At 42.3% G+C, this 15,560-nt stretch overlaps 1 protein-coding gene and 1 long non-coding RNA gene across 3 annotated transcripts in view; one reads left to right on the top strand and one right to left on the bottom strand.

Moving 5' to 3' along the window:
* Nucleotides 1-8,465, bottom strand: part of LOC140631735 (uncharacterized) — a 42,262-nt gene extending 33,797 nt beyond the window's left edge. For both annotated transcript variants that reach the window (XR_012029263.1, XR_012029262.1), the window contains exon 1: nt 8,293-8,465. This is a non-coding gene — a long non-coding RNA (uncharacterized lncRNA). The remainder of the gene's footprint in view (nt 1-8,292) is intronic.
* ZP4 (zona pellucida glycoprotein 4) lies at nt 6,901-14,994 on the top strand. The gene is made up of 11 exons (XM_072822939.1): nt 6,901-7,072; nt 7,320-7,610; nt 8,582-8,731; nt 9,473-9,660; nt 10,130-10,227; nt 11,320-11,450; nt 11,632-11,821; nt 11,898-12,045; nt 12,356-12,434; nt 13,634-13,747; nt 13,943-14,994. The coding sequence occupies exons 1-11, from the start codon at nt 6,901-6,903 to the stop codon at nt 14,038-14,040; spliced, it is 1,659 nt and encodes a 552-aa protein (XP_072679040.1). The 3' UTR covers nt 14,041-14,994.
* The last annotated feature ends 566 nt before the right edge of the window (nt 14,995-15,560 follow it).

Raw genomic sequence — 15,560 nt, forward strand, 5'->3', positions numbered from 1 at the left:
TAATAAAAATACCTAGGAATAATAAAAATAATAATAAAAAAAAAAAAACAAAGAGGTAAAAGACCTGTATTCTTAAAACTATAAAACAGGGATGAAAAAAACTGAAGATGACACAAAGAAGTGAAAAGATATTCTGTGCTCATGAATTGGAAGAACAAATACTGTTAAAATGTCCATACTGCCCAAAGCAATCTACATATTTAATGCAATCCCTATTGGGACGCTTGGGTGGCTCAGTGGTTGAGTGTCTGCCTTTGGCTCAGGGCATGATCCCAGAATCCCTGGATCAAGTCCCACATCAGGCTCCCTGCATGGAGCCTGCTTCTCCCTTTGTCTATGTCTCTGCCTCTCTCTCTCTCTCTCTCTCATGAATAAATAAATAAATAATCTTAAAAAATAAAATAATGCAATACCTATCAAAATACCAACAGCATTTTTCACAGAACTAGAACAATCCTAAAATTTGTATGAAACTACAAAAAAGCCCCAAATAGCCAGAGTAATCTTGGAAAATGGAAAACACACAAATCTAGAGTCCACAAGTCTGGACTTCAAGTTATATTATGAAGCTGCAGTAATCAAAACAGTTTGATACTGGCAGAAAAATAGACACATAGATTGATAGAACAGAAAATGCAGAAATGAACCTATAACTATATTGTCAATAAATCTTCAATAAAGCAAGAAAGAATATCCAATGAGAAAATGATAGTCTCTTCAATAAATCGTGTTGGGATCCCTGGGTGGCTCAGCGGTTTAGCGCCTGCCTTTGGCCCAGGGCGCGATCCTGGAGACCCGGGATCGAATCCCACATTGGGCTTCCTGTGCATGGAGCCTGCTTCTCCCTCTGCCTATGTCTCTGCCTCTCTCTCTCTGTGTGACTATCATAAATAAATAAAAATTAAAAAAAAATAAATAAATCGTGTTGGGAAAACTGGATAGCAACATGCAAAATAATGAAACTGGATCACTTTCTTTTACCATACACAAAAATTAATTCAAAATGGATTAAACACCTAAATGTGTGACCTAGAACCATTAAATTCTAGAGGAGAACACAGACAATAACCTCTTTGACATTGGCTATAGCAACTTCTTCCTAGATGTGTCTCCTGAGGCAACGGAAACAAAAGCAAAAATAAACTATTGGGAATATATCAAATTAAAAAGATTCTGCACAGCAAAGGAAACAATCAACAAAACTAAAAGGTAACCTATGGGATGGGAGAAGATTTTGTAAATGGCATATCTGGTAAACGGTTAGTATCTGAAATATATAAAGAACATATAAAACTCAAGGCACAAAAAGTGAATAATCCAATTAAGAAATGGGCAGAAGACATGAATAGACATTTTTCCAAAGAAGACATCCAGATGGCCAAAGACACATGAAAAAATGTTCAACATCACTCATCATCAGGGAAATGCAAATCAAAAACACAATGAGATATTATTCTATACCTATCACAATGGCTAAAATCAACAACACAAGAAACAGCAGGTGTTGGCAAGGATATGGAGAAAGGAGAACCCTCTTGCATAGTTGGTGGGAATGCAAACTGGTGCAATCACTCTGGAAAATAGTATGGAGGTTCCTCAAATAGTTAAAAATAGAACTACTCTGTAATCCAGAAATTGTGCTACTAGGCATTTACTCAAAGAATACAAAAATAGTAATTCAAAAGGGTTACATGCACCCCAATGTTCATAGCAGAATTATCTACAATAACCAAATTATGGAAACAGCCCAAATGTCCATCACCTGATGAGTGGATAAAGAATATGTGGAATATACAATGGAATATTACTCAGCCATAAACAAGAATGAAATCTTGCCATTTGCAACAAAATGCATGGATCTAGAGAATTATGCTCTAGTTATGCTCTAGTGAATGAAGTAAGTCAGTCAGAGAAAGACAAATACCATATGATTTCATTCATATGTGGAATATAGGAAACAAAGGATCAACAGGAATAAAAAGAGAGACAAATCAAGAAATAGATTCTTAATTATACAGAACCAATGGTGACTAAAGGGGAAGGAAGGGGGGATAAGTGAAATAGGTGATCGGGATTAAAGAATGCACTTGTGATGAGCTCCAGGTGATATATGAAATTGCTGAATCACTATATTGTATACCTCATACAAATATTACACTGTATGTTAGCCAACTGGAATTAAAATTTAAAACTTTTATGGGGCACCTGGGTGGTTCAGTCAGTTAAGCATCCAACTCTTGATTTTGGCTCAAGTCATGATCTCAGGGTCATGAGATCCAGCCCCATGTTGGGCTCTATATTCAACATGCTTTAGATTCCCTCTATCTTTGCCCCTCCCCCTTCTGTTTAAAAATAAGAAATTTAAAACTTTAAACAATAAACAGATAAAAAATAAAAATCTCTTTAGTTTTGCCAAAACAATTTTGGGGATTTTTAAAAGGAATTTTAATAAGGAAATAAAAATTATAAAAGTAAAGAAACAGAGGCATTCACATGCACAGAGTTCTCGTGTCAACCAAAAGAAAAAGAAAAAAAAAGGCCAAAACAAAGACTGGTTTGGCTGATGCAGCTTTACAATGTTTTGCAAGGTGTTTTGAGGTGAATTATCCCTAATAAAGACATGTTAAAGATAGGATCTTTATGGAGGTAATGAAGTTAAAATGAGGTCGTTAATGTGAACCTTAATCTAATATGACTGAGGCCTTACCCTTAAGTAGGTGAATATAATTAAGGAGTAGGGAGCGTTATTTCAATTGATACCCTATGTGAACCAGAAATAGCAACTTTACCTGTAAACCCCTACCCTAAAGACCTTAATTTCAGCTCTTTTTTTTAGCAACTTTTTCTTCTACCCCTTTTGTAAACTCCTCTTCCACTTCAAGAGACAGGAACATCAATATATTGACAATCCTCTCAAAGTCCAAAAAGCTATTCAGCTAGGCCTTCTTCCCTGTGAAAGGGGAAGAATCATTCTTCCTACTGGTGGCCGTAGGTCCTGGTGGCAAAGACAGGGGTGGGGAGGAGAGGCAAGAGAACCTCAGAGCAGAGGGGCACTAGGGAGGTGGGTTGTGTGGCCCAGGATGGAGACAGAAAGTTGGAGGAACAGACCCAGCAAGGGGACTCATCACCTCACAACTGACTAGGGCTTACATTTCATTCTTGCCTGTTGAAAAGAAAAACAATGTAAGTACTTACAGTAAATTAAGTTTGACATCTTCCTTCAGAAGAGAAGTGTCCTAATTTCCACCACATGCAGAGAACAGCTGGGTGCTCCCTCATTGCTCCCTAATTACTGATTAATATACACAATGGTCTAATCGCTCCACCCTATTTGGGGGTAATTTTGATTATTGCTTTATCAGACTTGAAGGGAGTTTCCTGGGGCTTTATTTACGCCATACTTCACCCTCCAGTCAGGAGGATATACTCCAGTCACAGCAAGGGAACTACTGTAAATGCCTAATGCAAGAAGAGGCTAGAAAGCTTTGTAACAACCCTGGTACTATCAAAATGCAACCAATCTCTAAAAAAATCGCTGTGTGTGCCCATATTCCAAAAAAGGGAACATAGTAAACTGCATAACTATAACCTTGTTCTCTGGTTTGAAATGAAACATTCAAATGTGACTCAGGACACATCTGCCCTGATTGAAAAAGGGTTTTGGAAATCACAGTTTATCTTGTCCCAGTGGTGGAAACTACTCTGTCCTCTCCTTTTACAGGGACCCTCACTGGCAGACCAGTGGATGAGAAATGGGCAGGGTCTTAGCCAAGGTTCTCTGGGAAAACAGAAAGAATAATATTATACATGTTTTATACCTCTATATAGAGATTATGAAGAATTGGCCCACATATTTATGGTAGCTGAGAAGTCCCATGATCTGCTGTCTGAAAGCCAGTGGCATAATTCCAGTACAAGTCTGAAGTTCTGAGAACCAGGGGAGTCAAGAGTGTAGATTCTAGTCCAAGAGTAGGGTAAGATCAGTACCTCAACTCAAGCAGGGGTTGGGGTGGTGAGGTGGTGGGGCTTGTTCTATTTACACCCTCAACCAATTAGATGATGCCCTCCCCACTGGGGAGGGCAATCTTCTGAGTCCACAGATTCAAATGCTAATGCCATCTAGAAACACCCTCACAAGACACTCCCAGAAATTATTATGTTTAATCTGGGCACTCCATATCATGATCAAATTGATACATAAAATTAACTGTTACAGGCAGTGTAGCCCCCTGTGCAGGACTCCCCAGTACTTTGGTAGGTGACACAAAATGGATCCTCAAATATGCCTGTATAATATGAATCAAATGAATGTTACCATAATTATGGGGCTTTTGGTAAGTCTGCAAATTATGCTGATTTGTATTTTGTATGTAATTCTACTAAAATTATTTTTAAGTGATTAAGTGATTCTAACAGAAAATAGCATTTGCCCTTCCAAAATTGGGCCAGAGTATTACTTTTGAGATAACAGGGGGATAGGATATGTTATCAGCCCACTTTGGGGATCCTCAAAGTGGATCACACACTATCAGTGCATTTTCTCTCCTGAAATTGAGTGGTGTAGTTGAATGAACAGGTCTTCAGAGGATTTAGCACAGGAGCAAGCATGAAATCACCTAATCCCAGCCTTGCTGGCATATTCCCCAGGGACTCATCCTTGATCCTCTGTGGCACTGGGGTGACTGGTATACCAGTCTAGTATGGGTGCCTGGGTGAACCTTCAGATGTCTTAAATCAGTTTCTGACTTATATGTTCTTTCTTAATTATGCAAACATACAACCTCAACAGAGAATGCAATCCCACCAGGATAAGCTGTTCCTCAGACTCCCCACCAATCAATCCAAGGAGGCCACTGCTTGGCACTGCTTCTCTCTGCCTCCCAACTCACCTTTGTATCTCAAGTACATGGACTGGCCTTGTTGACATTCCTGACACTCTGACAAGTAACAATTACGTAGCAAGTTTTGTAATAAGCACTGTACACACATTATCTTATTTCATCAAATCATACCTGTTGGTTGAGGTAAGTATTACTATCCCCACCTCACAGACGTAAAAGTTGTAACTCACCGACAGAGGTCACAGAGCTAGGAAATAATGACTTAGAATTTGTATTCACTTTCATTCATTGCCAAAATCCAAATAACCACTACACAGATCTGCCCCCAAGCATTAGCAAAAAGAGCAACTCTCCTTGATCTTTCTCTGCTTTAGAGAATAGCATTTGTAAGTCTAGCAGGGGGACTGGCCTTTGAACTCCTGAAATATAACACACATCACTTCCTTTCTTATACTTGCAATCACATATATAGTTACTTGAAGGAAAACTACCTAAAGGTTATGAGTCTGAGCCACATTTTCAAGGGGCTCAGCCTTAGGACATGGCCACTAAATGAAAGTACATTCACTGGTTCATTCTTACTCACTGAACACGGAGTACACAATGCCTAAGGCAATCAGGATGCAATGAAAAATAAGTAAGAGGCCATTAGAATCCAACATGCCAAGTCCTGTGAGCAAGTAAATGGGGTGTGTCAGGCCAATGGCCAAACCCAGTGAGAAGATGTCAGGAAGCCACATCCCACTCAGGAGGGCAGAGTCTGGCATTTCTTCAATGTTATCTGTTAACACATGGTTAATAAGTCATCCAATTTACCCCAGAAGATATATGCTTAGTTGTTCTCTTCTATGAGTTGACAAGAATTAGAGATACCTGTGTATACATTCTCAGTGCTTTGGTTAACACTTTTGTTGACTTGGGAAATGTTTTCATATGACAAATATTGGGCTAAACATAATCCAAAGACTTATTTTGAGAAAAGCCATTGAGGACAGTTTTCATGTTCCTGCTTCACCAGGGCGGAGTATATCTATCCATTCTTCAATCTCTTAGAATGCCTGTAGGACCGGCCTGATGCTATGGCCCAAACAATGGCCAGAACATGTAAACATGTTGAGGAGAACAATAATGTGGAAACCAAGCAAATAAGAAACTCCCATATATTTGTGAAAATATGTCTAAAACATAGGCAAGTGATGAGAGATTTTGAAATATCCATAAGAAGCAAAATGCCTTTGGGGAATTCATGTTGCAATCCACATTTTCACTTAGGTCCTGTTGGGGAACCCAGTAGGACGACTCTGGCAAATAAAAGCCTTGGAATTTGTCAAGAAAAGACTCTAGTGATGGAACTCTCTCTTAGGATCAGGGAAAGGCTCTAAATCAGGTTTTTTTTGGGGGGGCGGGGCGGGGCGGGGATCAAGGTTAAATTTATCTCAAATTTCAAGTCAGGCTGTAATTGTCCAATGATTTCTTGTGAAAGCTTAGAACCATAAAGGTGACAGGGGTCCTTAAAAGACCTCAACAGTGTTGACTGAGTGCTCTTTGGTTAAGCACTGTGCCACACACTTGACATAGAATATCGCATATAACCCTCACTACTACTAGGAGATATTATTCCCATTTTACAGAAAAGAAAACTGAGTTTCCAAAAGGTTGTAACTTATCCAGAATGCATAGCTTATAAGGGCAGAGCTCAGATTCATACCCAAATGTGCAAAATTCTAGAGGATGGTCTTTTGAAGTCAATAAGCTACTATAATAAGTGCTACATTGAGCAACTTTGGGGAAGCCTCTTTAGCTAAAAGGGCCCATATTTTTCCTGAGCTCGGAATTGCCTGGATTGCAATGTTTAAAGTGATGCAGCTGCGGACTATGGCCTCAAGCAAATGAAGCTGGAAGAATCATCCTTTCCGAAGGAGCCCCACCTGCATGCCATACGGGTGTGCACCTGAAACCAGTTCCTTCTGTATAAAAAGAAACCTCGTGGAGCGTGGGGAGGTCAGGTTCCTGGGAGACTGAGCAGGTCTTAGGGCCAGTGGAGGCTCCTAGTGGCGCTATGCGGCAGCTGCAGATCATCTTGCTCTGTTTTCCCTGGTCTCTTGCGTTGAGCGGCCACCCTGAGCCTGAGGCACCAGATGATCTGGGTGAGCTCCACTGTGGGCTCCGGGGTCTCCGGTTCACTGTAAACCTGAGCCAGGGGACAGCGACTCCTACGCTAATAGCTTGGGGTAAGTTTGATGGCTTATCCCTGTCGCTTCCCCTCCTAACACTCTTCCCCCTTTGGTAAACTGCAGCCTCTTCTCCAGATTGAATCATCTAAAATACAACTTCTCCCCTGAATCAGAGTCCCCTCTTGTTCCTCTCTCTTATTGCTGCTGCCCCTTGGGGTCTGGCGGCAAAGCTAGCTGTCCCTTGCCAGCACTGAGGACGGTGGGGACTGACCACCTGTGCTTCTTGTTCCTTGCTGCCCTCCAGATGACCACGGGCTGCCACGCAGGCTGCAGAATGACTCTGGCTGTGGTACCTGGGTGAAGGAGGGCCCAGGAAGCTCCATGGTGTTAGAAGCCTCTTATGATGGCTGCTATGTCACCGAGTGGGTGAGGACGACTCGATCACCAGAAATGCCGAGACCCCGTGTGTCACCATCAGGGGTGTCTCCCCAGGACCCCCACTATGTCATGCTGGTTGGAGTTGAAGGAGCAGATGTGGCTGGACGCAACATGGTTACAAAGACACAGCTGCTCAGGTGTCCTATGGATCCCCCAGGTAAGGGCTGGGAACTTTCAGGTTCTGGGTGGTGCTGAGCAGCCCTGGGAAGTGCTCTTAGGCCTCGTTACCTGCTCTGTGCAGCAACAGTGACATGAAGGACTATCCTCCAGCTCCCCAGCACATGCAGTTCTTAAGATAACCACCGCTTGAGCAGTTACATTACTCAGTATGAGGCACTGTAGAGAGTATTTCAAGGTCTCCTCCTACTCCTAAGCAGTGCCAGATATGCCTTTGCTGCCCCCCCCCCCCAAAACTGGTGGGCTCTGGTGAGTGGCAGAGTTGGGATTCAAACAAGAATTGGCCAAAACCCAGGAGCTCCTCTGTCTTGAGAAGCATAGGGAAGGAAGCTAAAGCTATTAAGGGTACTTGGCAAATGTGTCCAAGAAGCAACATTGCCCTGAAAATAGGGCTCAGCCCTTTCTGCTGGAGGCTACTTGATCACTTAACTGAGGAATCAGTAGGAAGTGTGACTCCCCAGCTTCAGCAAATCTGTTCTTGCCACCTACAAGCCCTACCTTGAAGTCCTAACAGATTCAAACCTGTAGTTCACTCTTCTCCTCTGCCTTGTACCCAAAATATAACCCAGAATGGTAACACTGATAAAATGCAGAATTTCAATCCCCACACTAGACCCGCTGTACCAGAACTTGAGTTTCAGAAAGATCCCCCAGTAACTCACAGTACACGAAGATGGAGAAGCACCATTAGAGAACAGAAAGAATTCTTTGCTTGAAGGAAAAAGGAGCCTCAATGCTTCTACTGATCTTGCTGGTATCCTCTTTTCTCAAAGTACTAATTTCAAGGGACTTAATATTTACTTAATTTTCTGCAACTTAATTGCTAGTACATAACAGGGACCTACCCTGATCACCAGGACATATCTATGGAATTTTTAATACTTTGTAATTTTTTTTTTTAAGACCCAACTTTGTTATCTAGCTTGAGTTACTCTCCTGATCAAAACAGAGCCCTAGATGTTCCAAATGCTGATCTGTGTGACTTTGTCCCAGTGTGGGACAGGCTGCCATGTGTTCCTTCACCCATCACTGAAGAAGACTGCAAGAAGATTGGTTGCTGCTACAATTTGGAGGTGAATTTCTGTTATTATGGAAACACAGGTGAGTTGCTGCATTTCTGAAACCAGCTGGAGAAAAGTACCAATAACTTGCAACTAAACCCTGAGAAGGTGATCTTCCCTCCTCCCCAACTCCCCAGAAGACAAATGTTAAAGATAAGTAATGCGTAAGTAATGAGTGAATCCTAGAGTACTTGACCCTAAGTGATTACTTTCTAAAGCCTTGCTTTGTCAATTCCCCAGAAACCAAAATATTCAATGAACTCAAGAAGCTAAGTCTTGCAAAACAATAATGAATTCACAGAAACTTAAAGCCATCAGCCACGTTGGGAAAAGGCTAAGTGTCTCAAGAGCCTCCTTTAAAAAAAAAAAAAAAAAAACAACAACAGAAAAACAAAAACAAAAAAACTGCTTTCTGTGTGTCTCAAATCCTACTTTAAGGTTTTCTAATATAAAATATGTAAATGCCATATTCTAAGCTCTGAATGCTGAGGTGTAAAAGCAAGTACTATTATCCCCATCTTATAAATGAAGCTATAGCAAAAAGGACAGAAGCTTTGCCTAAAGTTGCTCCGGAAGTGGCAGAGGCAGCATTCAGACCCAGGGGCTCATCCAGGTGCTTGTTCAGTGCTCCAGTTAAGCTCTGGACAGCTGAACTTGCACAGGTGCCACTGAGTAGGACTGCCAGCCTCTCAGGGGGAGGGATCAGAACTATCTAAATACCTAACTGGCTCCATAACAGGAGGGATGACCTGCTTTCAGCACAGCCACTCTGGTTTTTCAGTGACCTCCCACTGTACCCAAGATGGCTACTTCTACATCGCTGTGTCTCGGAATGTGACCTCACCCCCACTTCTCTTGAATTCTGTGCGCTTGGCCTTCAGGAATGATGTGGAATGTACCCCTGTGATGGCAACACACACTTTTGCCCTATTCTGGTTTCCATTTAACTCCTGTGGTACCACAAGACGGGTAAGAACAGTTCACCTTGGGGTCCGTTCCTAACTCTAAAAGTCAGACAGAAATGTCCTAGTGACTGGAGGGAGAGGTGGAATATCTTAGCCATGGAGGATACAGCTGACCACTGCCTGATGTGTAGGATGGTCTCTAGGACATAATGCCTCATCACTGAGACAGCAGAAATCTCCCCTGGTGTGCAACTAAGATCACAGCTGTGCTCCCACAAGGGGCTGGCGCTCCTACCAAGCCATAGATAAGAGGAAAAATAGGTTTTTTGCCACATTGCTCTGGTAAGCAGGGACATTGGTTGACCTTGTCCATGTTCCCAAGTACTCCAAGCCCCTATTGTCTGATCCTGAGCTAAGGTGAAGTGATAATGTCCCAGGTTACTAAATGCCACCTGCTCTTGCCTCTGTTCAAGGAACAGAAAGTGCAGCCTGAAACTGAGTAGCACTGCTGACTGCTGTCCCCATACTTCTAGATCACTGGAGACCAGGCAGTATATGAAAATGAGCTGGTTGCAGCTAGAGATGTTAGAACTTGGAGCCATGGTTCTATCACCCGTGACAGTATTTTCAGGTAAAGGGTCTCAGTTAAGCTGACCCTGCTTGACTGGAATGATTTCCCTTCCATAAACCAGGAACTCTAGGGTAAGCCCTGAATCCACAGAACCTCTCAGGACAAGAGAACCTGTCTTCTGCCTTGGTGACCCAATTTCACTGACCATTATTTGATCAAGTCTCCTTGCATCACTGCCACTGAGTTCACTTAAGCCCCAAACTCCCTGGACTCCTACTTCACTTACCTGGATTTCCTTTTTCTTGTTTTTGCCTTCTCCCTTCTACCTCCACAGTCCATGGTATAGCAAAAAGAATCCCCTTAACACCTCAGAGGATTGCACACTTAACATTTCTTCATTGTCTTGCCATAGCTTAAACTTGACCTCATGAACATAACCTGAGGAACCTTGCATGAAACACCTCCTACTTTCCTCTGCAGCCCAACCTCCTTGGATGCCCTCCATCCCTCCCTCACTGTTCCCCCAACCCCAGACAGAGGTCCCTTAAAGATTATATAGAAGGACAAACTCTGGTCTCCGTTCTCTGTTCTGTCAGCTGTTGCTCTCCCTACTCTTACCTCTGTTGCTACTTCTCCTCCATGTCTACTCCCTGCGGGCTCTTCCCTGACTACCCCATCTATAGAAAGTACACGTTTCTCCCAGTGCTACATCAATTGTTTGCATGGTTCTTTTTTTTTTTTTTTTTTTTTTTTTTTAATGATAGTCACACAGAGAGAGAGAGAGAGAGAGAGGCACAGACACAGGCAGAGGGAGAAGCAGGCTCCATGCACCTGGGAGCCCGACGTGGGATTCGATCCCGGGTCTCCAGGATCGCGCCCCCAGCCAAAGGCAGGCGCTAAACCGCTGCGCCACCCAGGGATCCCCCTGTTTGCATGGTTCTTATAATTCCAACTCCCAAACACTTGAGAGTTGGACTACATCTTGGTCTCCCAACTATGATCTAGCTCCCACAAGCTTAGGAATCATATCCATCACACTTACAAACTTGTCCAACAATCCACATGACCTGGTTCCTAAAATCTGAGAACTAGAAGATGCCATGGTCCATCCTACCACCCACACTAGCTAACAAAGATCTTGTTTTCTCGTAGGCTCCGAGTTAGCTGCAGCTACTCTATAAGTAGCAATGCCTTCCCAGTTAATGTCCACGTGTTTACATTTCCACCACCGCATTCTGAGACCCAGCCTGGACCCCTCACTCTGGAACTCAAGATTGCCAAGGGTAAGACTCTCTTGCCTGGAGCATCTGGCTTTTAGTTAAAGCCCTATCACTTTTCTGGGCATTAAGAGGACAATTTGGTAATAAGATCCTTGCTAAGGTGTTCGTGTATATGTTTTGTCTCAAACCATCTAGAGGTTCCTAATTGTTTTTAATGGCTTCAACTCCATTTGGCCTCTTGCAGATAAGCACTATGGTTCCTACTACACTGCTGGTGACTACCCAGTGGTGAAGCTACTTCGGGATCCCATTTATGTGGAGGTCTCTATCCGCCACAGAACAGACCCCCACCTGGGGCTGCTCCTCCATTACTGTTGGGCCACACCCAGCAGAAACCCACAGCATCAGCCCCAGTGGCTCATGCTAGTGAAAGGGTAAGCGGCTCTTCCATGCACCTGTGCTGGAGTCCCTCAGAGAGGCCCCTCCTGACGGCCAGATATCTTTGCTTAGGTGCCCCTACACTGGAGACGACTATCAGACGCAGCTGATTCCTGTCCAGAAAGTCCTGGATCCTCCATTTCCATCTTACTACCAGCGTTTCAGCATTTTTACCTTCAGCTTTGTAGACTCGGTGACAAAGTGGGCACTCAGGGGACCGGTACAGTGCTTTCCTCTGTTCCTCAGCAGGTCTCAGAACCCACCCACTCAGAACTGTTTCCACATCCTACCATTCCTCAGCCAGGGCTGCCTTTAATTTTGGCCATTGGTACCCTCAGATTTTGCCTCATTGCAAGTTTCATTGATACCAATGGTATGAGTGGCCTTTGCCTAAAAGCCTCTAGTCCTTTAGTGTTATTGTGATATCAGCTTGGGATGTCAAGATTTTCTGATAACTTCTTCCTAGGGAGATAAGTCTGAAGACTTATGATGTGGTTCTACACCATGATCTGAATTTTATTGGCTCCCAGGTGTATCTGCACTGTAGTGCGTCTGTCTGCCAGCCTGCTGGAACACCGTCCTGTATGATAACCTGTCCTGTTGCCAGGCGTGAGTATCCAAGCTGTCCACACTAAAGGACAAACCTGAAGTACTCGAGTCCCACTTCTAACCTTTTTTAGCCTATAGGCAAATAATTCAAAGTAAAGATTCATCTCACTAAGGAGGCTGCTTTTAGGTAGTTTTATGATGCAGTAAAACAGACAACCAGCTTCCTAGAATTCCAGGCTTTTAAAATAAATATAAGCTATAAATCCTCAAGTATCAGCCTTGTCAAAATGTATATGGAAAAAGCTAAGCAAGGAATTAAACTTGCTCATGACTTACGTATTCCTCAGTATAACAAAACACTTATCTGGCTAGTTCACAAACCAAGATGTTTAAACCTGCTTGAAGGCATGTCTAGCAACATGGCCTGAAGATCTATAGGTGTCATATGATTGCAGACAGAGTAGATACTCCAGCTAGTCAGACCCAGTCCTCCTAGAATGTGTGTGTACTCCTACCTGGTCCACTAATTCTTACCTGTCTAGCCCCTGAATTGGGATTCATGACCTCTGAAGCTTTAAGTACCTTTGGCACAAAGGATTCATAGTCATGTAAGGATAGTTATGAAATACTGCATTAAATATTTAGGACTGAACTGATGACATATATATTCTATACATCTATTCTATTGCTATGCAAAATACTGCCCCAAGCTGGAAAGATGAGATGCCAACAGCAGACTACTTTCTTTCAAGTGAGAAGCTGGGAACAGGTTGGTAGTACAATCTGGCTTTATTAACACAATGGGAGTAACTAATCTCCATTTCCTGATAGCTAAGTAGGACACTAATAAGGCTCCAATGATTAAGGTCCCAGAAAGGCCTGCCATCCACAGAACTTTAAAAAGGACTTTTCCAAGGTCCTATAACTGGAATTAGAAATGGGATTCAAACAGCTTTGCTCTTACTATTTTACCAGCTACCTTTGTAGCTTAGGAAAATGTCGTGGTATTAATACATTACTGTCCCAATACCTCTTTTAGGGAAGAATGGAAGTTTGGGGGAAAGTCTAGTACCATAATCTCTATTACCAAAGTCTGGTGAAAATGCAGTAGCAGTGTCAGATACAAAGTCTTAGATATGTTAATTTAAATTCAGACAAGTCTAAGACCTGGAACAGTCGTACATATTGAGGGACCTAACTCTCCCATTCCTAGCCTACTGTATACAAAAAATTCTATTCCTACCTCTCCTCTCCAACAGGAAGAAGAAACTCTAACATCCATTTTCAGAACCATACTGCTAGCATTTCTAGCAAGGGTCCCATGATTCTACTCCGAGCCACTAAAGACTCAGAAAAGCTCCATAAATACTCAAGTGAGTGGGAGACTCTACTAGCTATTGGAAGCCCCTTATATGAACCACCAGTCAAGCTAAAGCTACTTCCTCATCCCTACTTTCTATCCCTTGCTGATATGACCAATGTGAATCTCAAATTGATCAGCTTGTTTTTCTTATAACTAAAGACCATCAGCCTTTCAGGATACATTAACTTATCTTTCTACCCTTCAGGTTTTCCTGTAGACTCTCAAACTCTGTGGATGGCAGGCCTTTCTGGGACCTTAATCGTTGGAGCCTTGTTAGTGTCCTACTTAGCTATCAGGAAATAGAGATGAATTATTCCAGTTGTGTTAATAAAACCAGACTGTACTAATAGCCTGTGTCCTGCTTCTCACTTGAAAGTAAGTAATCTATCTGCTGTTGGCATCTCATCTTTCCAGCTCGGGGCAGTATTTTGTGTGGCAATAGAATAAGAAGCATGATACCCTAGGTCTCTACTCCAGCCCTTCTAGCTTCTGAATAGAACACATTTCAGTAGATTTAGAGTTGGTTGACAAGTTAGGTAGTATATATGAGCTAAATACAGAGGGTTATAAACTTAAGAGGAGTATAGAACTAAACTCTTCCACAAGATAAAACTAAGATAGAACTATTCTAGAGCTAGTCTGGAATACTCTAGACCACTGGTTTTCCAATTCTAGTGTCATCGGGATCAAAAGGAGGGCTGATGAAAACCAATTACTGGCCCCACCCCCAGAGTTTAAGTGGGTCTGGGCTAAGGCTTAAGAATTTGCATTTCTAACCATTTCTCAGGTGACTATGATCTTAAGCATCATACTGCAAACCAAGGTCTAGAACAGTGACAAAGTATCTGATCATGAATTGGTCAATTGGAAGTGGTTTGATCAGAAGCTTAGTTTTGGGCCGGACCAGCAAGTACTTTCCTAGTTTAATAGTTTTTTTTTTATTATTTTTATTTATTTATGAGAGAGAGAGGCTCCATGCACCGGGAGCCCGACGTGGGATTCGATCCCGGGTCTCCAGGATTGCGCCCTGGGCCAAAGGCAGGGCTAAACCGCTGCGCCACCCAGGGAATCCCTAGTTTAATAGTTCTTAAGACTGATATAAAAACAGCAATTCCTCAAGGCAAATATCCTGCTCAAAGAACGCTCTAGTAACTAACACTATTGGCCATACTCTGGCAGTCTCTACTCTCACGGTGAAGTTCTAAAATTAATCCTAGTTAACCAGTTCCCCATTTGTCCTAAGGAGCTAACTCTGGGAAAGGAACTAGGGGTGGTGGAAGGGGAGGAGGGCGGGGGGTGGGAGTGATTGGGTGACGGGCACTGGGGGGTTATTCTGTATGTTGGTAAATTGAACACCAATAAAAAAAATAAATTAAAAAAAAAGGAAGTAACTCTTAAGTAGCTTTATATTTCAGCAAAGTAAAAGGCACTAATCTTGCCACTTAAATACCAAACTGTTTCTAAGCAGGGAATGAATATTTCCTTAATTAACAGGAACACTTTGTCCTTTTTATGTGACAGGAACTATCTTAGATGCTTGATAACACACTTGAGGTCCATGAAAACCTAACGAGGTAAACCTTCATCCCTAACTTCTATGCTAAAAAAAAAAAAGTCTTAAATTGCAGTGGTAGTAGTGGTTAACTTGGTTACTCAACAAGTATAGCTGGGTTATCTGAGGTATCATGAATAGATAGATGTAATTTAACTGTATTTAACCTAATACATCTAAATTATCACTTAGGTAAGGCATTATTTGAGATTTATATCCACGTGTGTTTACAATACATCTCATTTGCAGGTTAAAAACTATAAGTACTATA

Source organism: Canis lupus, chromosome 4 (assembly GCF_048164855.1).
Source record: "Canis lupus baileyi chromosome 4, mCanLup2.hap1, whole genome shotgun sequence".
Taxonomy (NCBI): Eukaryota; Metazoa; Chordata; class Mammalia; order Carnivora; family Canidae; genus Canis; species Canis lupus.

Bases quoted from the DNA above. Each gene is read 5' to 3' on its own strand.
- ZP4 (XM_072822939.1), top strand. From the start codon at position 6,901: ATGCGGCAGCTGCAGATCATCTTGCTCTGTTTTCCCTGGTCTCTTGCG. The intron at 11,822-11,897 runs GTAAGCGGCTCT...ATCTTTGCTTAG, and splicing joins TGGCTCATGCTAGTGAAAGG to GTGCCCCTACACTGGAGACG. The intron at 12,046-12,355 runs GTACAGTGCTTT...ATTGGCTCCCAG, and splicing joins AGTGGGCACTCAGGGGACCG to GTGTATCTGCACTGTAGTGC.